This window comes from Esox lucius, chromosome 25, assembly GCF_011004845.1.
Source record: "Esox lucius isolate fEsoLuc1 chromosome 25, fEsoLuc1.pri, whole genome shotgun sequence".
In the NCBI taxonomy this organism is placed as follows: Eukaryota; Metazoa; Chordata; class Actinopteri; order Esociformes; family Esocidae; genus Esox; species Esox lucius.
Genome location: NC_047593.1, coordinates 20,591,523 through 20,615,675, shown reverse-complemented (window position 1 = coordinate 20,615,675; position 24,153 = coordinate 20,591,523). Strand labels below are relative to the sequence as shown.

The 24,153-nt window shown below is 47.2% G+C and overlaps 2 protein-coding genes across 2 annotated transcripts; one reads left to right on the top strand and one right to left on the bottom strand.

The window, feature by feature from the left end:
• Positions 1-627: 627 nt before the first annotated feature.
• Positions 628-17,424, bottom strand: uba6 (ubiquitin like modifier activating enzyme 6). The gene is made up of 33 exons (XM_029118335.2): positions 17,248-17,424; positions 16,206-16,294; positions 15,908-16,002; positions 15,716-15,744; positions 15,511-15,605; positions 14,887-14,998; positions 14,713-14,793; positions 14,361-14,483; positions 14,149-14,272; positions 13,713-13,816; positions 13,474-13,536; positions 13,303-13,379; positions 13,039-13,105; positions 12,803-12,946; positions 12,165-12,232; positions 11,954-12,032; positions 11,752-11,832; positions 11,561-11,638; positions 11,230-11,411; positions 11,037-11,142; positions 10,273-10,362; positions 9,648-9,728; positions 9,320-9,448; positions 8,975-9,026; positions 8,794-8,857; positions 8,529-8,598; positions 8,074-8,145; positions 6,155-6,278; positions 3,919-4,112; positions 3,102-3,229; positions 2,480-2,567; positions 1,606-1,700; positions 628-1,525 (listed from the first exon to the last, which is right to left on the bottom strand). Exons 2-33 carry the CDS (start codon positions 16,244-16,246, stop codon positions 1,366-1,368), a joined length of 3,096 nt encoding a protein of 1,031 aa, XP_028974168.2. The 5' UTR covers positions 16,247-16,294; positions 17,248-17,424; the 3' UTR covers positions 628-1,365.
• A 1,041-nt stretch (positions 17,425-18,465) lies between these two features.
• Positions 18,466-24,059, top strand: grhprb (glyoxylate reductase/hydroxypyruvate reductase b). The gene is made up of 9 exons (XM_013140536.4): positions 18,466-18,710; positions 19,575-19,708; positions 19,838-19,910; positions 20,433-20,549; positions 21,728-21,816; positions 21,929-22,033; positions 22,975-23,110; positions 23,527-23,657; positions 23,756-24,059. The coding sequence occupies exons 1-9, from the start codon at positions 18,538-18,540 to the stop codon at positions 23,875-23,877; spliced, it is 1,080 nt and encodes a 359-aa protein (XP_012995990.1). The 5' UTR covers positions 18,466-18,537; the 3' UTR covers positions 23,878-24,059.
• Positions 24,060-24,153: the final 94 nt, after the last annotated feature.

The window sequence follows — 24,153 nt, the reverse complement described above, 5'->3', positions numbered from 1 at the left end:
CAGAGGTGGGAGACTGATTTAGGATCAGGACCCACTTTGTTCATTAGAAGGACTTACCAAAAAACATTCTACAGATCAGCACTTTGTTAGCTTCCACTTGTCCAGTTCCTTTCTTCATACCAACACAAAGGAAGGAGACTGAATAGGAGACGAGGAGACAAGGTGACGTTTCATCAGACTGTTGCCATGCAGCCCTCGTCTCGGACATGAAAACAGCTAGTAGCTCTGAACGTAGGGCAGCAGAGGGTCTTCCACAGATTTTGCAGCATGTCGTTTTTTAAATGACAGACAAATATATACACGACAGATCGACTCACACCCACAAATCACTAAACCAAACGATAAAAACGTGTTTTTAAAACTCTCGTTGTCCGCAGGAAGGCAGTGATATGGGGCTACTCCATCATGGTCCTCCCCGCTTCAACAACAGAACCTGACTTTTTAGATTTAGTTCCTAAGTGCTTCTCTCCTCATCCTTCACCCCTCGCCCCCCGACCCCTCGCCCCCCGACCCCGTACTCCCGACCCCTCGCCCCCCGACCCCGTGCTCCCGACCCCGTGCTCCCGACCCCTCGCCCCCCGACCCCTCGCCCCCCGTGCCCCCCGACCCCTCGCCCCCCGACCCCTCGCCCCCCGACCCCTCGCCCCCCGACCCCTCGCTCCCTGTACCTCACCTTTGTTCCTCCACAAAAATAAACCCTGGAAAGTGTGAGTGTGTAACCACTTGTTTTACTTCTGATCAACAGCATCACCACGTTGACAAAACACAACAAGGTATTCATTTAAGGCGTGGTCCCAGCCGTCAGGGCTGTGCTTTAAACCAGAATATAAAACACAAAAGACAGGAGGTCCTATGTACATAGTCAAGTGCTACAGTCCGTCACAGAGATAGAAAGAGGACAACCTCTATGCTCCCTCTCTGACTGTGGTCCATGGGGCCACACTGTTCTAGGACCACCCCCGTTCTAAAACAACCTGTTCTCGGCCCACCCCCGTTCTAAAACAACCTGTTCTCGGCCCACTCCCGTTCTAAAACAACCTGTTCTAGGACCACCCCCGTTCTAAAACAACCTGTCCTAGAGTCACCACTGTTCTAGATGAATCACATCTGCCCTTGACTAGGGGTTTTAGAACCTCCCCCCATTCTAGAGCCAGCCCCATTCTAGAGCCAGCCCCATTCTAGAGCCAGCCCCATTCTAGAGCCAGCCCCATTCTAGAGCCAGCCCCATTCTAGAACCAGCCCCATTCTAGCTGAATCTTGTCTGATGTGTCTCAGGGGTGATTGTATTTTGGGGGTGCAGTCTGATGTCTAAAGGTTGGTTGTACTTGGGGGTACAGCTGGGTAGTTACTTGGGTCTTAGGGTCATTACAGTCCAAGGGAGTCGGGTGGTGCGTCTCCGTCGCGGGTGAAGTAGTATCTAACGGGGGGTCCAGGGAGGTCCTCGTCTCCATCTGACTCAGGGGCAAACGACACGGTCAGATCAACATAACGACGGTCCACAGCCGGCTTGATCAACTTCTGCATCCTGCAGGGAGGAAGGAACTTAGACTCCAGCTGATTCAATGTGTGCGCGTGTGTGTGTGTGTGTGTGTGTTTGCTGCTCACGTCAGTTTCAGTCTCTTGTTGTGTCCAGGCATCACAGGAACGTAGAGCATCTTGACTCCATGGACCACCATAGTGGGTTCAATTCCATACTGCTCCTGAAACACAGTCAACACTATGGTTAAACACCATACAACACAGTCAACACTATGGTTAAACACCATACAACACAGTCAACACTATGGGTTAAACACCATACAACACAGTCAACACTATGGGTTAAACACCATACAACACAGTCAACACTATGGATTAAACACCATACAACACAGTCAACACTATGGGTTAAACACCATACAACACAGTCAACACTGTATTAAACACCATACAACACAGTCAACACTATGGATTAAACACCATACAACATAGTCAACACTATGTATTAAACACCATACAACACAGTCAACACTGTATTAAACACCATACAACACAGTCAACACTATGGATTAAACACCATACAACATAGTCAACACTGTGTTAAACACCATACAACACAGTCAACACTGTATTAAACACCATACAACACAGTCAACACTATGGATTAAACACCATACAACACAGTCAACACTATGGATTAAACACCATACAACACAGTCAACACTATGGGTTAAACACCATTCAACACTATGGATTAAACACAGTCAACACTGTCTTAAACACCTCAACCCAGTAGGCCTAATATTTGGTGAGTAGGAAAGAGACTCGGTCCAATCACTGTGATGTCATCCCATCCGCATGGAGCAACAACCCTGGGAAATGTTTCCCGAATCCCAGAATAATGCAGGGTGTTCTGGAAGCTAAGGGGTCCAACCCGGCACTTGATGAGTGTAGCTAATTAACTGGTCATTGTGTGTGTGTGTGTGTGTGTGTCTCTCACCCGTACTGCATTGATGAAGTTGGAGAGTGTGAAGTCTTGGTGACCACACACAACCCAGCGATCCCAGATAGAGAAAGAGATATCCTCCCTGAGCATGATAGAAACACCCGGGAAACAACAGTCAGAACCAACAGAGGGGCAGAGGGTGTGTGTGTGTGTGTGTGTGTGTGTGTGCAGAACTCAAATTGAAATAATTCACGTTAATTGGACACAGGAAGTTAAATTTGAATTGAATGACTCTGAAGTACAATTCAATAACTGGGATAATACAGGCATATTTATATAACGGGCAAATAAAAATATAAATAATAAAAATTTGAAAGAATAATATTTAAATGCAAAATGCTTCTCGAGCAGACCAAGAGAAACACATCCCATGATGAAAATAGGATTGTGACATGATGCAGACTCAAACCAAGCATTAAAATCCATTCCCAGTATGAAGGATCCTCTTTCCTAAATGATGCAGTAAAGAGTTCCTCCAGAAGGGGCAGGTGTAATAATAAGACACTAATAATAATTATATGGCTAAATGTTAATGTAGTGGAGAAAACTCTTGGAAAGAGTGTTCATCAGTAGCACACTGTAGATTACACCATTAACAGGCGTGTCTCTCCGCTACCTGATCTGAGTCTTCCTGACAGGTGCCGCCTCAGTGAGGACCACCACTGGTATGGCCAGGTTGAAGAAACAGTTGTTGAACGACTCAAACCCGTACCCCCCCGCCACTTTCACCAGCTCCAGGGACACCTGGGAAACACAGACGACTCAAAGATGACTCAACACAGAAATAAATAGCGCTGGACCCGGGGATAAAGGGTTCGTTTGGGATTTTAGCAAAGATATCCACAAACTAATCCGACTTTGGGGAATAAAATAGAAGGCCTCATTATCTTATTTGAAACAAATCACCCCTTTAAATCCTGTGACTGACATATTCCAGAGCCAAAAACACAGATTGTCAATGAACACATTGATTTCATGAACATATAACCTCTAATTCTATTAAGACCTAATCTGTTAATTCACCCTCATAAGGCATTTTCCCATCAGTGCAATACAAGACACAGCGCAGTTCTCCTGTTATATGAGGTCAGTCTTCCTGTTATATGAGGTCAGTCTTCCTGTTATATGAGGTCAGTCTTCCTGTTATATGAGGTCAGTTCTCCTGTTATATGAGGTCAGTTCTCCTGTTATATGAGGTCAGTTCTCCTGTTATATGAGGTCAGTCTTCCTGTTATATGAGGTCAGTCTTCCTGTTATATGAGGTCAGTCTTCCTGTTATATGAGGTCAGTCTTCCTCAGTAAAACCCTGGGTGAGACAGACTGGTGTGGCAGTTTTACCCACAACCCCCAACAGAATGCGTAGCGGGCGCAGTGTGGTCTGCCAGACCACAAAACAATCACATCTGGCGTCATTGTGTAATCGGTGCGCTCACCAGCCCAGCGACGGCGGCGGTTGCCGTGGCGATTGCGGGGATAATCTTGCCGGCGATGCGTTTGGTCTTGAGGCGGTCGGCCACCTCGATGGCGTACATCCTGGCCCTGAGAGACGACGCGGCCGCCACGAAATCCATGTGGCCGTTGGCATCATCATCCTTCTCAAATATCAGTGGAGACATCCGCAACCTTTCTGTGACACAGGAGTTCAGGCTTCAGTAGGGAGTCTCCTCTACCTGGGTGAGGGGTGATGTGTGTGGAGTCTCCTCTAAATGGGTGAGGGATGATGTGTGTGGAGTCTCCTCTAAATGGGTGAGGGATGATATGTGTGGAGTCTCCTCTAAATGGGTGAGGGATGATATGTGTGGAGTCTCCTCTAAATGGGTGAGGGATGATATGTGTGGAGTCTCCTCTAAATGGGTGAGGGATGATATGTGTGGAGTCTCCTCTAAATGGGTGAGGGATGATATGTGTGGAGTCTCCTCTAAATGGGTGAGGGATGATATGTGTGGAGTCTCCTCTAAATGGGTGAGGGATGATATGTGTGGAGTCTCCTCTAAATGGGTGAGGGATGATATGTGTGGAGTCTCCTCTAAATGGGTGAGGGATGATATGTGTGGAGTCTCCTCTAAATGGGTGAGGGATGATATGTGTGGAGTCTCCTCTAAATGGGTGAGGGATGATATGTGTGGAGTCTCCTCTAAATGGGTGAGGGATGATATGTGTGGAGTCTCCTCTAAATGGGTGAGGGATGATATGTGTGGAGTCTCCTCTAAATGGGTGAGGGATGATATGTGTGGAGTCTCCTCTAAATGGGTGAGGGATGATATGTGTGGAGTCTCCTCTAAATGGGTGAGGGATGATATGTGTGGAGTCTCCTCTAAATGGGTGAGGGATGATATGTGTGGAGTCTCCTCTAAATGGGTGAGGGATGATATGTGTGGAGTCTCCTCTAAATGGGTGAGGGATGATATGTGTGGAGTCTCCTCTAAATGGGTGAGGGATGATATGTGTGGAGTCTCCTCTAAATGGGTGAGGGATGATATGTGTGGAGTCTCCTCTAAATGGGTGAGGGATGATATGTGTGGAGTCTCCTCTAAATGGGTGAGGGATGATATGTGTGGAGTCTCCTCTAAATGGGTGAGGGGTGATATGTGTGGAGTCTCCTCTAAATGGGTGAGGGGTGATATGTGTGGAGTCTCCTCTAAATGGGTGAGGGGTGATATGTGTGGAGTCTCCTCTAAATGGGTGAGGGGTGATGTGTGTGGAGTCTCCTCTAAATGGGTGAGGGGTGATGTGTGTGGAGTCTCCTCTACCTGGGTGAGGGATGATGTGTGTGGAGTCTCCTCTACCTGGGTGAGGGATGATGTGTGTGGAGTCTCCTCTACCTGGGTGAGGGATGATGTGTGTGGAGTCTCCTCTACCTGGGTGAGGGATGATGTGTGTGGAGTCTCCTCTACCTGGGTGAGGGATGATGTGTGTGGAGTCTCCTCTACCTGGGTGAGGGATGATGTGTGTGGAGTCTCCTCTACTGGGTGAGGGGTGATGTGTGTGGAGTCTCCTCTAAATGGGTGAGGGGTGATGTGTGTGGAGTCTCCTCTAAATGGGTGAGGGGTGATGTGTGTGGAGTCTCCTCTAAATGGGTGAGGGATGATGCGTGTGGAGTCTCCTCTAAATGGGTGAGGGATGATGCGTGTGGAGTCTCCTCTAAATGGGTGAGGGATGATGTGTGTGGAGTCTCCTCTACCTGGGTGAGGGATGATGTGTGTGGAGTCTCCTCTACCTGGGTGAGGGATGATGTGTGCGGAGTCTCCTCTAAATGGGTGAGGGATGATATGTGTGGAGTCTCCTCTAAATGGGTGAGGGATGATATGTGTGGAGTCTCCTCTAAATGGGTGAGGGATGATATGTGTGGAGTCTCCTCTAAATGGGTGAGGGATGATATGTGTGGAGTCTCCTCTAAATGGGTGAGGGATGATATGTGTGGAGTCTCCTCTAAATGGGTGAGGGATGATATGTGTGGAGTCTATCTTGGTGAGGGATGATGTGTGCGTATTCTCTTCTATCTTGGTGAGGGATGATGTGTGTGGAGTCTATCTTGGTGAGGGATTATGTGTGTGGAGTCTCCTCTAAATGGGTGAGGGATGATGTGTGTGGAGTCTCCTCTAAATGGGTGAGGGATGATGTGTGTGGAGTCTCCTCTAAATGGGTGAGGGATGATGTGTGTGTGGGTACCTGGCGTGACATGGTCTGCAGCGATGGCCTCCTCGAGCTGGGCGATGGCCTCCCTCTCCTCCTCGCTGCTCACAGACAGCTTCATCTGGTCCGGCTTCTTCACGTTCTCATCGGTCTCAATACGCTACACATATTTACACAGTCATCAATAAATCCAATCATCAATACCAATACCAATCATCTTTAATCAACATCACTTCAGTAATCTTAACCTGCTCATCTTCCTCAGCATGGACTTAGAATAATGGCCATTTCACAGGGCATTTCATTTTCTTTATTTGTCCCCATGTTTTCTCCCCTCACAGTCTCATGACGTCCCACAGATGGGAATACTTATGTACATCAGATATTTTAGCTTTGTCATTATGTGGGGTTATTTGTAGATTGATGGCAAAAAGAACTAATCTGTTAAAACAATACAGACATCAGTACGTAAATCAAAACATTGATCAACCAATCCATCAACAATGTGAATTAGTCAAAAAAATAAAACCGCCAATCAATAACCCAGTGTGGTCTGTAATAACAGTGGTGTCCCTAACCCAATCAGCCAATCAATAACCCAGTGTGGTCTGTAATAACAGTGGTGTCCCTAACCCAATCAGCCAATCAATAACCCAGTGTGGTCTGTAATAACAGTGGTGTCCCTAACCCAATCAGCCAATCAATAACCCAGTGTGGTCTGTAATAACAGTGGTGTCCCTAACCCAATCAGTCAATCAATAACCCAGTGTGGTCTGTAATAACAGTGGTGTCCCTAACCCAATCAGTCAATCAATAACCCAGTGTGGTCTGTAATAACAGTGGTGTCCCTAACCCAATCAGTCAATCAATAACCCAGTGTGGTCTGTAATAACAGTGGTGTCCCTAACCCAATCAGTCAATCAATAACCCAGTGTGGTCTGTAATAACAGTGGTGTCCCTAACCCAATCAGCCAATCAATAACCCAGTGTGGTCTGTAATAACAGTGGTGTCCCTAACCCAATCAGCCAATCAATAACCCAGTGTGGTCTGTAATAACAGTGGTGTCCCTAACCCAATCAGCCAATCAATAACCCAGTGTGGTCTGTAATAACAGTGGTGTCCCTAACCCAATCAGTCAATCAATAACCCAGTGTGGTCTGTAATAACAGTGGTGTCCCTAACCCAATCAGTCAATCAATAACCCAGTGTGGTCTGTAATAACAGTGGTGTCCCTAACCCAATCAGTCAATCAATAACCCAGTGTGGTCTGTAATAACAGTGGTGTCCCTAACCCAATCAGTCAATCAATAACCCAGTGTGGTCTGTAATAACAGTGGTGTCCCTAACCCAATCAGTCAATCAATAACCCAGTGTGGTCTGTAATAACAGTGGTGTCCCTAACCCAATCAGTCAATCAATAACCCAGTGTGGTCTGTAATAACAGTGGTGTCCCTAACCCAATCAGTCAATCAATAACCCAGTGTGGTCTGTAATAACAGTGGTGTCCCTAACCCAATCAGTCAATCAATAACCCAGTGTGGTCTGTAATAACAGTGGTGTCCCTAACCCAATCAGTCAATCAATAACCCAGTGTGGTCTGTAATAACAGTGGTGTCCCTAACCCAATCAGTCAATCAATAACCCAGTGTGGTCTGTAATAACAGTGGTGTCCCTAACCCAATCAGTCAATCAATAACCCAGTGTGGTCTGTAATAACAGTGGTGTCCCTAACCCAATCAGTCAATCAATAACCCAGTGTGGTCTGTAATAACAGTGGTGTCCCTAACCCAATCAGTCAATCAATAACCCAGTGTGGTCTGTAATAACAGTGGTGTCCCTAACCCAATCAGTCAATCAATAACCCAGTGTGGTCTGTAATAACAGTGGTGTCCCTAACCCAATCAGTCAGTCAGTTAATCAATGACTCAGCGAAGGTTATCATCAGTGGTCTTACCTTCTCTGCAGGCCGGTACTCTGGGATGGTGATCTCTGACAGAATCCTGGACACTGCTTGTTGTGACAGATCCTACACACAGACAGACAGACACACAGACACACAGACACACAGACACACAGACACACAGACACACAGACACACAGACAGACAGACACACAGACAGACAGACACACAGACACACACACAGACAGACAGACACACAGACACACAGACAGACAGACAGACACACACACACACACACACACACACAGACAGACACACAGACACACAGACAGACAGACACACACACACACAGACAGACAGACACACACACACACACACAGACACACGTTAGCTCTAATCCACACCAGATGTTTCTAAGTAGTTGATCACCAATAGCCCACTTCTGAGTGGCTGTTCAAACACACAAAATGTGTGTGTGTGTGTGTGTGTGTGTGTGTGTGTGTGTGTACCTTCTCTGAATAGGGGATGTTGTATATCTGTGCGTAGAGCCGAGCCGCGCTGACAACAAAACTGAAGTGCCTGATGAAGAAAAAGAAAAAAGAAAAAAAAGATTTGAAGGGAAAGGTGTGTGGACTGTGCCAGGACTCACCCGTGGGGAACACTCATGCAGGGGGGGTGGGATTCATGTGGGGGGGGGGGGGGGGGGACTCTTGGGGGGGAGGCTCAGAGACAGAAAGTCCCGGTCCACCCTAATCAGGAAGTAGAGCAACTCACAATGCATCGGTCAGGTCAAACTCTATTGGAGACGGGGGGCGTTTGGGAGACTGCCAGAACAAACCTGCAGAACGAGACACAAGTGACTAGACTACACACAGTGTCCTCTGATGTCACTGAAGGATGAAACAGTGAGGAGTGAGGGCAGAGGGGAGCGTGTGTGTGTGTGTGTGTTACTTACTGCCATCCTTTAACCGAGTGTCCAGAGGGAAGGAGTGCAGCAGCTGTAGAGCCTACATGACAGAACACACAATGAAACATCATCTTGGATGTGTGCGCACGTGTGTGTGTGTGTGTGTGTGTGTGTGTGGGTGTATAACATTGCCACTGGTCAACAACTGTCCCCTTCCAAAAACAGGCAGCCAGTGAAATGCCTTGCTCTGGGGCAGCACCTCGTCAGGGGCCCCAGCTGTTTGGAAGCATGGATTCAGCCTGACGGAGAATTGATGACATGCTGATAATTTGGCCAATCGTGTGGAAGCGTTTGATATTCTTCCATTGGTCACACGCCCGCTGGCCACCTCACCTTTCTCTTGAAGTACTTGTCGAATTTCAGGCGTGCCATTGTGATGCAGTGTTCCCATTGGCTGGGCCGTCGACTTAGCAACTTGACCACCTGGAACGCACCCTCCAGACTCTCTCTTCGCTGCATCCTCTACACAAACACACACACACACACACACACACACATACGTTTTACGGTATCAGGTGACACCAGGGTAAACCATTATTTAACGTCTTTTCATTAACCTGCCATTTTTCTTTTAAAGTCAGATTGTCTAGCAGGCCTCAAATGCCTCCCTGTCAAAATTATTCCTGATATAAACACTGAGATGATCAGGAGTGGTTCCTACCTGCAGAACAGATTCTGCTGAGCTGTGGGTCTCCCAGAACATGTTATAGATGGAGGGCTTGTGGGCAAACGCACTTTCAAACTACAAAAAACCCCAGAAAGGAATCACATTTCTGTTTCGAACACCACATATCTTCATAACAAGCTACCATTGAATGAGTTGTTGCTTTGATCAAAAACCTCCAGTTCATGTTCTACTACCTGGTCAGTTTGTTCCCATGTTCTACAATCAGGTCAGTTTGTTCCCATGTTCTACTACCCGGCCAGTTTGTTCCCATGTTCTACTCCCTGGTCAGTTTGTTCCCATGTTCTACTCCCTGGTCAGTTTGTTCCCATGTTCTACTACCTGGTCAGTTTGTTCCCATGTTCTACTACCCGGTCAGTTTGTTCCCATGTTCTACTCCCTGGTCAGTTTGTTCCCATGTTCTACTCCCTGGTCAGTTTGTTCCCATGTTCTACTCCCTGGTCAGTTTGTTCCCATGTTCTACTACCTGGTCAGTTTGTTCCCATGTTCTACTACCTGGTCAGTTTGTTCCCATGTTCTACTACCCGGTCAGTTTGTTCCCATGTTCTACTCCCAGGTCGGTTTGTTCCCATGTTCTACTCCCAGGTCGGTTTGTTCTCACCTTGTCCCGTGCCCACTGGATGGTGTGTTCAATGATGGCTGGGAAAGACTTGAGGGTGCAGAATGGAATCTCCTCCTCTGGAGGGTCCCTCTGTCAACATAAACACACAGTGATCAACAACAACAAGCCCCTCTGTCAACATAAACACACAGTGATCAACAACAACAAGCCCCCGTCAACACGCATAAACACACAGTGATCAACAACAACAAGCCCCCGTCAACACGCATAAACACACAGTGATCAACAACAACAAGACCCCGTCAACACGCATAAACACACAGTGATCAACAACAACAAGCCTCCGTCAACACGCATAAACACACAGTGATCAACAACAACAAGCCCCCGTCAACACGCATAAACACACAGTGATCAACAACAACAAGCCCCCGTCAACACGCATAAACACACAGTGATCAACAACAACAAGCCCCCGTCAACATAAACACACAGTGATCAACAACAACAAGCCCCCGTCAACACGCATAAACACACAGTGATCAACAACAACAAGCCCCCCGTCAACACACATAAACACACAGTGATCAACAACAACAACAAGCCCCCGTCAACACGCATAAACACACAGTGATCAACAACAACAACAAGCCCCCGTCAACACGCATAAACACACAGTGATCAACAACAACAAGCCCCCGTCAACACGCATAAACACACAGTGATCAACAACAACAAGCCCCCGTCAACACACAGTGATCAACAACAACAAGTGATGATCAGACACAAATAAAGACACGTACATGGCTGTTGTACGACTCTGTCAGGTTGGGCACAATGACCTCCGTGTGTCCTTTGGTTCCCATGGTACCCGAGTCCAGGAGAGCCTTCTGATTGGATACGCTGCGGCTAAGGGTTAACCAATCACAGAGATGTTCAAAACCTTTCACAAAACTCAGCTCGTCAATCATGTCTCTAGATGACCCCGCCCCTCACCTGTCTACGTATCGGCGTGCCTCCACGTTGTCCAGCGCCGTGACAACCAGGTGCAGACGGGAGTAGAAGAGGTCATTGTAGATGCTCTCTGTGGCAGGACACACCTTGTTCAGGTGAGCGTCGATCTCCATCTCGGGGTTGATCTCCAGGGTGGCATCTGCAGCTGTAGAGCTCTTCGGTTTCTGATGGGGCGGGGCGGGGGGTAAGAGGAGGGGGGAAAGTGAGGGTGTCAGACACTGTAAGTTACTACAATGTAGAGAAAGGAAGGCTGAGGATTATGCTGTGTGTGTTACGTGTGTGTGTTACGTGTGTGGTGTGTGTTGTTCCTCACCTGGATATGATGGGGCCTGAAGAGGAACTGTCGGTTCAGGTTGGACTTCTCTATCAGGTCTGGGTCGGACATACAAACCTGCGGAAAAAGACAATCAACCAATCAATTAACCAATCAATTACACTGCCGGGGACTATCAACTGATAAACGAATCAAACAATCACCCATTTAACTTGTCAACCAATCCCTACCTGCCCTGAGTTCTGGGCCAATCCAACGCCCAGCAGGGCCAAGTTCTTCAGCATCTCACAGCCAATGGCCCCACATCCAACCTGGAGGACCAAACCAGACCTCCATCAAAACATACACATCAATGTGAGTTCTTATAGAAACGGTTCTTCTAGAGAAGGTTCTTCTAGAGAAGGTTCTCTTATGCCGGCGTTCTGATCTCACCATAAAGACCCTCAGCTTGTGAAGCTCCAGGCACATGGATTCCCCGATGCAGGCCCTCAGTCCATCATACCGATCCCCTCTGCACACACGCGCACACACACGCACACACACACACAGATACACTTAAAGATACAGAACACATTGTGTGTGTGTGTGTGCACGTGTGTGTGTGTGTGTGTGTGCGTGCGTGCATGTGTGTGTGTGTTTGTACCTGGGGATAAATTCCTCTGCAGACAGAGACTGGAGAGGCTTCACTACCTCAATAGCATCTAGATAAAACTAGAAACAGAGAGAATAGAGCGATGGTGAGATAGAATACAGACAATAGAGCGATGGTGATAGAGAGCATGAGGGTTAGGGAGACATAAATTACCAGAAAATAAAAGGCATTAAATAAGTGCTGGCCAACCCTGCTCCGGGAGAGCTGGAGCCCTGTAGGCTCTCCCTCCCAACCCGGCTCCGGGAGAGCTGGAGCCCTGTAGGCTCTCCCTCCCAACCCGGCTCCTGGAGAGCTGGAGCCCTGTAGGCTCTCCCTCCCAACCCGGCTCCAGGAGAGCTGAAGCCCTGTAGGCTCTCCCTCCCAACCCTACTCCGGGAGTGCTGGAGCCCTGTAGGCTCTCCCTCCCAACCCTGCTCCGGGAGAGCTGGAGCCCTGTAGGCTCTCCCTCCCAACCCTGCTCCGGGAGAGCTGGAGCCCTGTAGGCTCTCCCTCCCAACCCTGCTCCGGGAGTGTAATAACTAGAAGGATAAAAAGCCGACCCAGTTGTGGTCTGAAGACATGTAGGACAGAGGTATCTTGACCAGGGCCAGGCTGACAGCATCAGGGGACCGACCCGCCAGGGGACCTACCCATTGCTGTAGTGGGGCGAACTTCCCTGTGAGTGCCTTGAGGAGCTCCTGACTGGCCATGCCCCCGACCGCCGCCGCCAATGGTGGGAGAGAGCCCTGCGCTGTTCTGGAGAGACAACGGGCCAGCTCAGGCCACAATGGAGCCTGGAGGTCAGAGGGGGAGGTCAGAGGGGGAGGTCAGGATGGTACTCCTGTGTGTGTGCGCGCACGTCTTTCTTTCTAGCAGAAACACTCACTCTGTTTGTCAAGGTGTGGTTGACCCGCTCTGTCAGCCTGACCAGAACCTCTGCATCCTGACAGCACCTTGGAAGAAAACCACCAGAACCAATCAGGGCTAGGGAGGACAGGACGTTATAGGGTGAGTTTTGTTTTTTGCGTTGGGTTGATGGTTTTAGGGGTCAGCTAGACATTTGTAAAGGGTCGTGTCAGAGGTCGATGCAGACGGTTTTAGGAGCTGGCAATGGGTTAGCGAGTATGAGCTGTTGGTGAGGTGTTTTTACCCGATGTTCGGCAATCTGTTGTGCTCCTCCTGGAAGTCATCTAGAGCCAACATGGCGGCGTGGATCTGCAGCGGAGCCTGAGGGAAACATTCACAATGGGCAAAACAGGAAACTGGATCTAACACATAACAGAGCAGGCCACACACTGAAGGCAAACATAGGACCTCTCACCTCTGGCTTGCTGAAGTCAGGTGTCAGAACCTTAGGCTCACACAGCTGGTGCTCCATTGTTTCCTGAAGAACGAACACACACACATACACTTTTCATTTTCCTCCTGAACAACTCACAGTGCGTTCCTCACATGGGTCAACCGGACACAACAGCTGTTGTAAGTTCATGGTTCTTAATGTCCGTTCAAGTTGAGTAAACATTTTGCTAGGATAAGGTTGTGTTACACTTCAGTCCTTACAAAGCTATAGGTCCTGGGGGTTTTAACCAATAGGAAGAAGCCTCCATGTGCATATGGCTGCAGACCAGACGTGTCCCCTATCGCAAAACTGTATGGGGAAAGAACTGGAAACACACACACACACACACATAAACAATAATCTAAAACTTACAGTTAGTACATTTTTCCTCTTCTACCTGTAACATGTCATAAGCCTGTCATAGCAGAACATGTCCTCTTATAAGCAGTACATAGCAGAACCTATGTCCTTTTATAGGCATTACATTGCAGTACCAATGACCTACTTTTAGCATTACATAGCAGTAACTACAACCTGTGACAAGCATTAAATACCTGTACCTAAGACCTGTTATAAGCATTACATAGCAGTACCTATAACCAGCACTAAGGCTCATTGCAGTATCTATAACCTGTCATAGGACTGTCGTAGCAGTACCTGTGACCTGTCGTGCGGTGCCATTGAGTTGGTCCATGCCATTGACCTCTCTAAACAAGATACTCTGTCCTGTCTGCAGACCATGGGTCCTGCCATCCATACAGGTCACCACCCCAGGGTCATCCTGCAGATCAGAGGTCACAGGTCAGAGGGGGTGATGTCGAGTGTGTGTGCGCGCGCGTGTGTGTGTGTGTGTGTGTTCCCGTGCGTACCAGAGTGATGTTCTGGATGAAGATCTCCTTGGCCTCCTCCCCCGTGGGGTCCGATACCTCAAAGTGCTCCCCGAAGTCACAGAACACCCGGGCACAGATCCCGTACGTATCACAGCCAATGAACTGCAAGGTACAGATTATACGTCGATTCAGTGGTTTGAGCCCCACATATACTTCCGTTTGTTTTAACTGCTGTTCAATGAAGCACCGTGATTGGCTGAATTAGATGCTACTCATGTCGCCACTGAAAATTGGTACGATCAAATCCCAGCCTGTTGCCACCAACTGGTGGGCTGGAGCCTGTCCAGGACAGGGATGATGTCTTTCTGGATGACAAGCCTGCAGGTCTTACCCTGATGGGCGGCTGTTGGGAGTGACAGAACTCATCCACTTTTTTCTGGAGACTCAGCCGGGCCTCAGTTAGAATCACACACTAGACAATAACAACATAAACAACAACAGTCAACAGTATGCATGACGTGTGTGTGTGTGTGCGCGCGTTTGTGTGTGTGTAGCTGTTCGTCACCTGGTATCTCCTGAGAAAGTTGAGGTCAGTAGAAAGGTCCAAAGGGAAGGAGGATGAGTCCACATGGACATATGGGTTCAGCTCTGCTACCCTAGGGTGGACGGCCTCGACCCTGGGGGAGGATGGAGGGTAGGAGGGGGAGAGAGATGATGGAGGAGAGAGACAGATGGGGGAGGTACCAATTCAAACCATTAAACCAAATCCAAACAAAACAAAATCCAAACATTTCGGGGGAAAGTTAAAGCAGGGTCTTTTCCTGTGTTACCAAGACAACAAAGGCTAAAATGCCTGTCACTCAGCACATCATCCTATCTGATAGAGTTACCTGTTCCTGTGATTAAGCACATCATCCTGTCTGATAGAGTTACCTGTTCCTGTGATTAAGCACATCATCCTGTCTGATAGAGTTACCTGTTCCTGTGATTAAGCACATCATCCTGTCTGGTAGAGTTACCTGTTCCTGTGATTAAGCACATCATCCTGTCTGGTAGAGTTACCTGTTCCTGTGATTAAGCACATCATCCTGTCTGGTAGAGTTACCTGTTCCTGTCACACAGCACTTCATCCTGTCTGATAGAGTTACCTGTTCCTGTCACAGCACATCATCCTGTCTGATAGAGTTACCTTTTCCTGTGATTCAGCACATCATCCTGTCTGATGAAGAAGTTGCAGCCCAGGTCCTTTGTTTCACACTGCTTAGTGTCATGCAGTGTCACTGCCTATAAACACAACAACACCACACACACACAGTCAATACAGCCGAGTGCCCCTGCATGGGGCCAATGACGTAGCATAACAACATCATTATAACCAACGACACGCCACTAACCTTCACGCCTGCTAACACGATGTTCTTTGCTGTGAAAAGAGCAACCAGAGGTTTTGTGTCAGTCATCAACTCCCTCAAGAAATACAAGTAACACACACATTACATGTTCACCACAACTTTGGTCACGCGCTGTGTTCGGCTATCGAGCTGTCTCGCGACGTCGTGTTTATGCCATCCTGCTATGTCACTTACCGATCTCCACTCCCAGTCCCGCCATTCCACTGAGGAACACAGAGGACTGGGCCATCTGCTGCATGGCACTGTCCCCCAGCACGTACCTCTGACGGCTGAGGAGAGACATTCAGTTAGGTTGCAGACGACTTGAGGCATTTATTCTCCGAACAACTACGTAAATAGTCCCATTGAAGAGTGACATTTATCAGTTCAGGTTGACCAATTGGATTAAAACATTTTCCTACAGTCTGACCGCCTGTTTGGGAGCAGTGTAAGGCAGGCAGTCTGATGGCTTCCGGTTTATCAGAGGACTTGCCTGTACAGGGAGTCGTCTATCTCCATGGAGTCGGCGGCCATCTTGGGAGGGGGAGGGGGGGAACTCACTGGTCTTAGAAAGCACTGGATCTTTACAGAGAGAGACAGAGAGAGAAAGAGAGAGAAAGAGAGAAAAAGAGAGAGACAGAGAGAGACAGAGCGAGGGAGGGAGTTAATGAAGGGGAGATGAAGAGAATGCATGGCGTAATGAAGGTTTGTCGTCCGATGTCTGGATGATATGAGTCTCCTCATCAAAAGCCTGAACACCCTGTTGCTAGGTCTTCAGGAACAGGGCGAAAGGACATTTTAAGACTAGACAGTCTTTACAGTTAGGACATAAAGGTAGAGATCCGTTAACAGGACATCACTCAGCATACATCTTCTTTACTATATAGAATACATCTCTAGTTATGTTAGCATGACACCTGTGTTGTCTTTGATAAAACTGTGATGTCATCTCATATGTTCATCAGCAGCATGCTAGCATTAAGCTTTCTGTTAAATGACCAAAATAAGTAAACGTGAGCAATATAGCTCAGTTAGCTGGCTTTCTTCATAATCACTATCTTAAAACAAACTAACTAGCTAGCTAGCTAGCTTGCTGGCCGGCTAACCCAGTAGTCTGGTAGGCAAGTAACTTCCAGTCTGCAAATAAACCGTTACTGTACTGTCAGGAAGTTGTAAGAGAGTTGCAGCATAACTACTACCATATTCAAATATGAATACGTTTTGAGGATTACTACTTTCCAATACCTCGTCAACAGCTAGCAAACTAGCTGGTTATGTTTTTAGCTTGTTACCACGGCTAACCTCCAAACCTAGCTAGCATAGACTGCTTACTCATAGAAGGGCCCGTAAGCCAACTAGCATTGTAGCCACTAGCCTGATGCAGGTTAGTTCAAAAACACCCTCCATAAACTAGTGAAGTCATGACGTTTCAAGAACAAGATTCTGGTTTTTTGAGTATACGATTTCTATCATGGTATTTGTCTAGTGTATATATAAGTACACAACGAAAACCAATTAGAGATGAATTAGATTACCTGTCAGTGTGAGCGAGGAGCATTGAGTTGTAACGAATGAATGGTTCTGAATGGCTAAGACGTCAAACTGTTCCGGTTTAGCCGTTTAACCCGGTTTAGCCAGGGTTTAGCCTGGTTTAGCCTCCTCGTCACATTACGAGGTTAAAGTTCAAATCATGTTTATTATATAAATATAAAGTATTTAAAAATATAAGTATAATGAAAATACATAAACAAACAACTTAAACAACATATTGGGATATACCCAGATATTATGACGGAAATAAATATTTAAAAAAAGAACAATAGAGAGCTACCAACACACGTCTGGTGTTAAATTTGTCCTTTGAAGCTGTAAGACACATTTGTAGATTTTTAGGAGAAAACAAAGGCAATGTTCATAGAGCCAAAGTCCATCTGCCCAGTAAAACATTTACAGGTTGGACTAGTAACTAAGGTTAGGATTGGGGTGAGGGAAGGTGGGGAATGGGTCGGAGAATTGGGAATTGGTGAGGTTATGGAGCTAGATAGCCTAACGGATAACAAGTTGGACCAGCAACTGCAGGTTGTTTTGAATCTCATAGCCCAGTGAAAATGTCTTATCTGGACTTCACCAATAAACACATCCCATAGAAATGAAGACTCACAATTGTTCCTTTCATCACCATGGTTACAAATCAATTTAATATTCCTTGCACCCTCTGTACACATCTGAAACACCACAGGAGAGAGACCAGAAGGAATAAGACCTCTGAGAAGGAGACAAGAAAGGATGCAGTTGTCCCATAGTCCGGAAAAAAACGGCCGTCGGCCTGATCGTGAATGCTGTAAGGGCAGGATTGTAGTGTGTGTGTGGTTCACAGTAGAGCCCACTTTACAGACCGGTTATCCATCAAACGGCACACAGGGCTCAAACTCGGACATGCGTGTGTGTTCATGAGCTACTTTATAGTTGGCTTGTTGGCTAAAGTATACCGTTTAGTACGCTATGTTAAAGTGATAATTGGTGCCCTTATCTTTACTTCATGAAGCCTATAGACCTGAGTGGGAAATGCCTCACTCTACAGACTTAACGTGATGTCCCCACTCAGATTAAACCTACCTGCTGACACACACAGATCAATGTACATCCACACACCCCTCCCTTCATATTGGTCAAACCGCAGTCCCCTCTGTACCTCCCCTCTGAACTCCTGGCAAAAACAACGCACACAAACACACCGGGAAGGTGCTCGAGTTCCGAAGTCCCCAATTTCAGCGCCAATTTTCTCTCTTCTCCAGCACTCCAGCGCGCAGGACCTCTCCTTGGAGATGTGGTACGGTCGCGTGGCTCTGCGTCGGCTCCAGCGGATCGCAGTCGCTCCGTTGAGTGTTGGTAGTAGCTTAACGCGCGCCGCGCAGAGGGAGATGTCGTCGTTACCGCGGGTATACATCACCCGGCAGATCCCGCCGGAGGGACTGAGAATCCTTCGGGAGTCAGGACAGTAAGTGATGTCAAACTTTGCCTTCTTTGCCGTTATTCTATTTTAATATAATTGTATTCTATAAGCTATTCAATTCAAAATTAATAATTGAATGTTACATGCTTGGTTATTTCTTTTTTTTTAACAACGCCCTTTTTGTTGGCAAAAAGTTGTTACTATTCGGTCTTGAACATTTTACATTCAAGTAGTAGGCCTATAAGTCTAATAAATCACTGTTTGCCTATTCAATTATGTATTTCCCTCAGCCTTCTTTGGCCCTTGAAATGATCAGTCTAATCATGTGACCATTGCAAAACAAATGTAAAGATATTTACATACACATTAATGACTGGCTGATAGAATTATCAAGATCCCATCTCCAGATTGGTCAATCACATCAACTTTGTGAAATCAGAAGTTTCATCTGATCTTTCAACCATATAGAGGTTGAATTTCCACACATTAAAGGCATTTTATTCAAATAGCTTTTACTATTACCATTAAAAACCATTATCTTAATATTATCTATCTCAGAGTGTTTCATTCTCTGCAAAGAGTATTGAAAGATCTGGAAAATGTTTTTGACTGCACTGGGCCTTTGAAGTCGGCTGCCTTGGCGTTCATGATTGACTTTTGGGTAAACACAACTGTCAATGTTTGCCCTCACCAGAAAGATAAGACTGTCTCTTTCTCTAATGTCCTCTCATTCTTAATGTCTCCCTTTCTCTCTGTCACAGTCACTTTCTTGGTTTGTTCCTCTTTATAACTCCCTCTTTCAGTCCTGACAAACAAATATAGGACAAAATAGTTTAATTTGTAAGGAAGGAAGAAATACATTAACACTTCTTTTCAGAGTGCCTGTAACAGAAATTCTAAATTTCCTAGGGTGCAGTTTGATATTTGGGACTCAGATGATGTGCCAGTACCTCGGAAGGAGTTGCTGAAAAAGGTCAAAGGTGTCGACGGACTGGTCTGCGTGCTCACAGAGAAGATTGATGCTGAACTATTGGATGCTGCAGGTCAGCTGATTGTCTACACCTATTTACACCTCTGCCTGTTTCCTTGACAGGATGATGGGAGGAGCTTGGCAGGATGATGGGAGGAGCTTGAATTTGACTGATTTCTGTGTCTGTGTTGTGCTCCTTCAGGTCCAAACCTAAAGGTCCTGAGCACCATGTCAGTGGGCTTTGACCACCTCTCCCTTGAGGAATTAAAGAAAAGGTCAGTGACCTTTCACCTTTAACCTCTACTGTTGATGACATCATAGATAAATATGACATGCTTAAGGAATAATGTAGGAGGGGGTGTGGTCTGGCGTATACACAAGTATAGGACATGTTCTCGTGCAGGTTTCATCATGTCTGAATACAGACTTCAACTCAGTATATTGGCCATATATCACAAACCCACAGGTGTCTTAATGCTCTTATGAACTCATCACCAATGAAATTACAATAGTCAAAATAACAATGCTATACACGGTATTTACATTTCCATAAACCATGGCTGTCAGCCAATCAGCATTCATGGTTCTGGCTGTAAGGTTGAAGGGTTCAAATGTTTAGGGTTCAAGCCCTGCTTTTGGCCTATTTCATTAGAATTTGTCACAGAGAAGGAGGTTCCACATGGTTCTGAAGGTTGTTACATTAGTCACTGTCTAGACGTCAACGTTCTCATTTAGAATGTGTGTGTGTGTTCATGTGTGTTTGTTTGTGTGTTCGTATGTCTTTGTGTGTGTGTCAGGAGGATCCGTGTGGGCTACACTCCTGATGTCCTGACGGATGCAGTGGCTGAACTGACCGTTGCTCTGTTGCTGACCACATCCAGAAGACTCGTAGAGGCCACACACGAAGCCAAGACGTAACACACACACACACACGAAGCCAAGACGTAACACACACACACACGAAGCCAAGACGTAACACACACACACACACGAAGCCAAGACGTAACACACACACACACGAAGCCAAGACGTAACACACACACACACGAAGCCAAGACGTAACACACACACACACGAAGCCAAGACGTAACACACACACACACGAAGCCAAGACGTAACACACACACACACACGAAGCCAAGACGTAACACACACACACACGAAGCCAAGACGTAACACACACACACACACGAAGCCAAGACGTAACACACACACACACGAAGCCAAGACGTAACACACACACACACGAAGCCAAGACGTAACACACACACACACGAAGCCATGACGTAACACACATACACACACACACACACACACACACGAAGCCAAGACGTAACACACACACACACACACGAAGCCAAGACGTAACACACATACACACACACACACACACACACACACACACGAAGCCAAGACGTAACACACACACACACACGAAGCCAAGACGTAACACACACACACACGAAGCCAAGACGTAACACACACACACACAAAACCAAGACGTAACACACACACACACGAAGCCAAGACGTAACACACACACGAAGCCAAGACGTAACACACACACACACACGAAGCCAAGACGTAACACACACACACACGAAGCCAAGACGTAACACACACACACACGAAGCCAAGACGTAACACACACACACACGAAGCCATGACGTAACACACATACACACACACACACACACACACACGAAGCCAAGACGTAACACACACACACACACACGAAGCCAAGACGTAACACACATACACACACACACACACACACACACACACGAAGCCAAGACGTAACACACACACACACACACACACGAAGCCAAGACGTAACACACACACACACGAAGCCAAGACGTAACACACACACACACAAAACCAAGACGTAACACACACACACACGAAGCCAAGACGTAACACACACTCGAAGCTAAGACGTAACACACACATACACACTCGAAGCCAAGACGTCACACACACACATACACACAAACTCTAAGCTAAGACGTCACACACACACACAGACAAAGACAAGACTTCACACACACACACAGACACCCACTGACATTGCTCCCCCTCCTCTGTCCAGTGGGGGCTGGGGGACGTGGAGAACCCTGTGGTTGTGTGGGTATGAACTGGCTAACAGCACCGTGGGGATTCTGGGACTGGGGCGGATCGGTGAGTATCAGACACTACAGCTGATAACCACATCTGAAGTTGGGCCAAACCCCAGATCTGTTACTGCCTCATCAATGACGTTCATGACACTGTGTGTGTGTGTGTGTGTCAGGGGTGGCCATCGCCGAACGTCTGAAGCCTTTTAAGGTGAAGAAGTTCATCTACACAGACGTGGCACCCAGACCAGAACTGGCCCGGATGATAGATGCAGAATATGGTACGAGGAAACACACATTTGTCTCTAATCATTGCTTATACCCTAACCTATCCCTAATCCTAACCTTAACATAACCCAAATCCTAACCCTTAACCTCAAAAACTTAACCTCCGAGCCTAAGCCTAAACCACAACGCATAAAACGTAAAACTAAGCCTGACTGTTTATTTTTCTCAGTATTTTATATAGGTTTTGCTGTAAGTAGTAGGTCAGGTTCAAACCCAGGCAGCAGTTCATTTGCACTGGAGGCAGTGGCTTGGACCGCTGGGACACCCTAAAACACCATGGGAGACCCTGAAACACCATGGGAGACCCTAAAACACCATGGGACACCCTAAAACAACATGGGAGACCCTAAAACAACATGGGAGACCCTAAAACACCATGGGACACCCTAAAACAACATGGGAGACCCTGAAACACCATGGGACACCCTGAAACACCATGGGACACCCTAAAACAACATGGGAGACCCTGAAACACCATGGGACACCCTAAAACACCATGGGACACCATGGAACACCATGGGACACCATGGAACACCCTGGGACACCCTAAAACAACATGGGAGACCCTGAAACACCATGGGACACCCTGAAACACCATGGGACACCATGGAACACCCTGGGACACCATGGAACACCCTGGGACACCATGGAACACCCTGGGACACCATGGGACACCCTGGGACACCATGGGACACCCTGGGACACCATGGGACACCCTGGGACACCCTGGGACACCCTGGGACACCATGGAACACCCTGGGACACCATGGAACACCCTGGGACACCATGGAACACCCTGGGACACCTAAACCCAATTCTAACAATAACAGATTGTCCTCCGATTGGATGATAGTGACTGCTGCCAGACTGTGTGTGTGTGGTCCCACTCATTGATCCGTAATAACTTCTCTCCCCCATTTTCCTCTCCTGACAGTGTCTATGGACGAGTTGGCCCGTCAGTCTGACTTCCTGGCGGTGTGCTGTGCCCTGACCCCAGAGACCAAAGAGATCTGCAACAAGGACCTATTCTCCAAGATGAAGAACACTTCCATCTTCATCAACACCAGCAGGTGAACACACACAAACACGTTTGGTTTTCCATGCGTGTGCTAGACATCAAAGTCAGACATCCAGGTTCCTTATCCCTTACTATAACCTATCCCCAACACCTAACCCTAAACCTAACCCTCCCCAACACCTAACCCTAACCCTAACCCAACACCTAACCCTAATCCACAATGCCTTAACCTAATGTAACCCCAACTCTAACATGTTTACAAAAGTTCTTCCTAAAAACTAACCCCTAGGCTGAGTTTCACTTTGTGGGAATCAGCCTAGAAAACATTGTGGGTACCTAACCAACAACGCCTGGACCTTAAAAAAATCCAATTCTAACTCTAAAATGAATGGTAAGTTTGACCCTAAACCTAAACCCTGAGCAGGTAATTGACGTTCCCCTCATGGGGCCCTAAAAATGTCCCCTCAGAGGAGGGGTCGTGCACCAGGAGGACCTGTATGAGGCTCTGTCCAGTGGTCAGATAGCTGGAGCCGGATTGGACGTGACGGTCCCAGAACCACTTCCTACCAGCCACCCCCTCTTCACCCTGAAGAACTGTGGTGAGCAGACCGTTTCTTCACGCTCACGTCTTCTCCTGTCGGACCCCTTCTCATTGTTTAGTCTCCCTCAAACCTCCTCTCCCTCCTCCCCCCTCTAGTGATCCTCCCCCACATCGCCAGTGCATCCTACACCACCCGCAACGCCATGTCAGCCCTGGCTGCCAATAACCTGCTCCTCGGCCTGAAGGGAGAACCAATGATCAAAGAGCTCAAGTTGTAGCAGCCAATCGACTGCTCCGGAACCCCGGAGAACCAATAACCTGTGTCAGAACAACAGAGATCCACTCACGTCGTCTCTCTATAGGTCCCTGGTTAAATCAGTTTAAATATATCAGTATTTACTAATTTAGGATGTTTTTCATTTGAGTTTTGAAATAATAAATGTCCACAATTAAAGTGAAAACTTTTCCCATGTTTTATTTTAGTCCGTAATGACAGCTGGAATGATGTCCTCCATTACTTCATTGCCTCCTACTCAAAAAGAGGAACATTTGTA

Excerpts from the sequence above, each read along its gene's own strand:
- uba6 (XM_029118335.2), bottom strand. The coding sequence starts at position 16,246 with ATGGCCGCCGACTCCATGGAGATAGACGACTCCCTGTACAG. Across the intron at positions 12,233-12,802 it reads TCGCCCCACTACAGCAATGG|TTTTATCTAGATGCTATTGA; the intron begins GTAGGTCCCCTG and ends CTCTGTTTCTAG. Across the intron at positions 11,639-11,751 it reads TGGCCCAGAACTCAGGGCAG|GTTTGTATGTCCGACCCAGA; the intron begins GTAGGGATTGGT and ends CTTTTTCCGCAG.
- grhprb (XM_013140536.4), top strand. The coding sequence starts at position 18,538 with ATGTGGTACGGTCGCGTGGCTCTGCGTCGGCTCCAGCGGATCGCAGTC. Across the intron at positions 19,911-20,432 it reads CTTGAGGAATTAAAGAAAAG|GAGGATCCGTGTGGGCTACA; the intron begins GTCAGTGACCTT and ends TGTGTGTGTCAG. Across the intron at positions 23,658-23,755 it reads CTTCACCCTGAAGAACTGTG|TGATCCTCCCCCACATCGCC; the intron begins GTGAGCAGACCG and ends TCCCCCCTCTAG.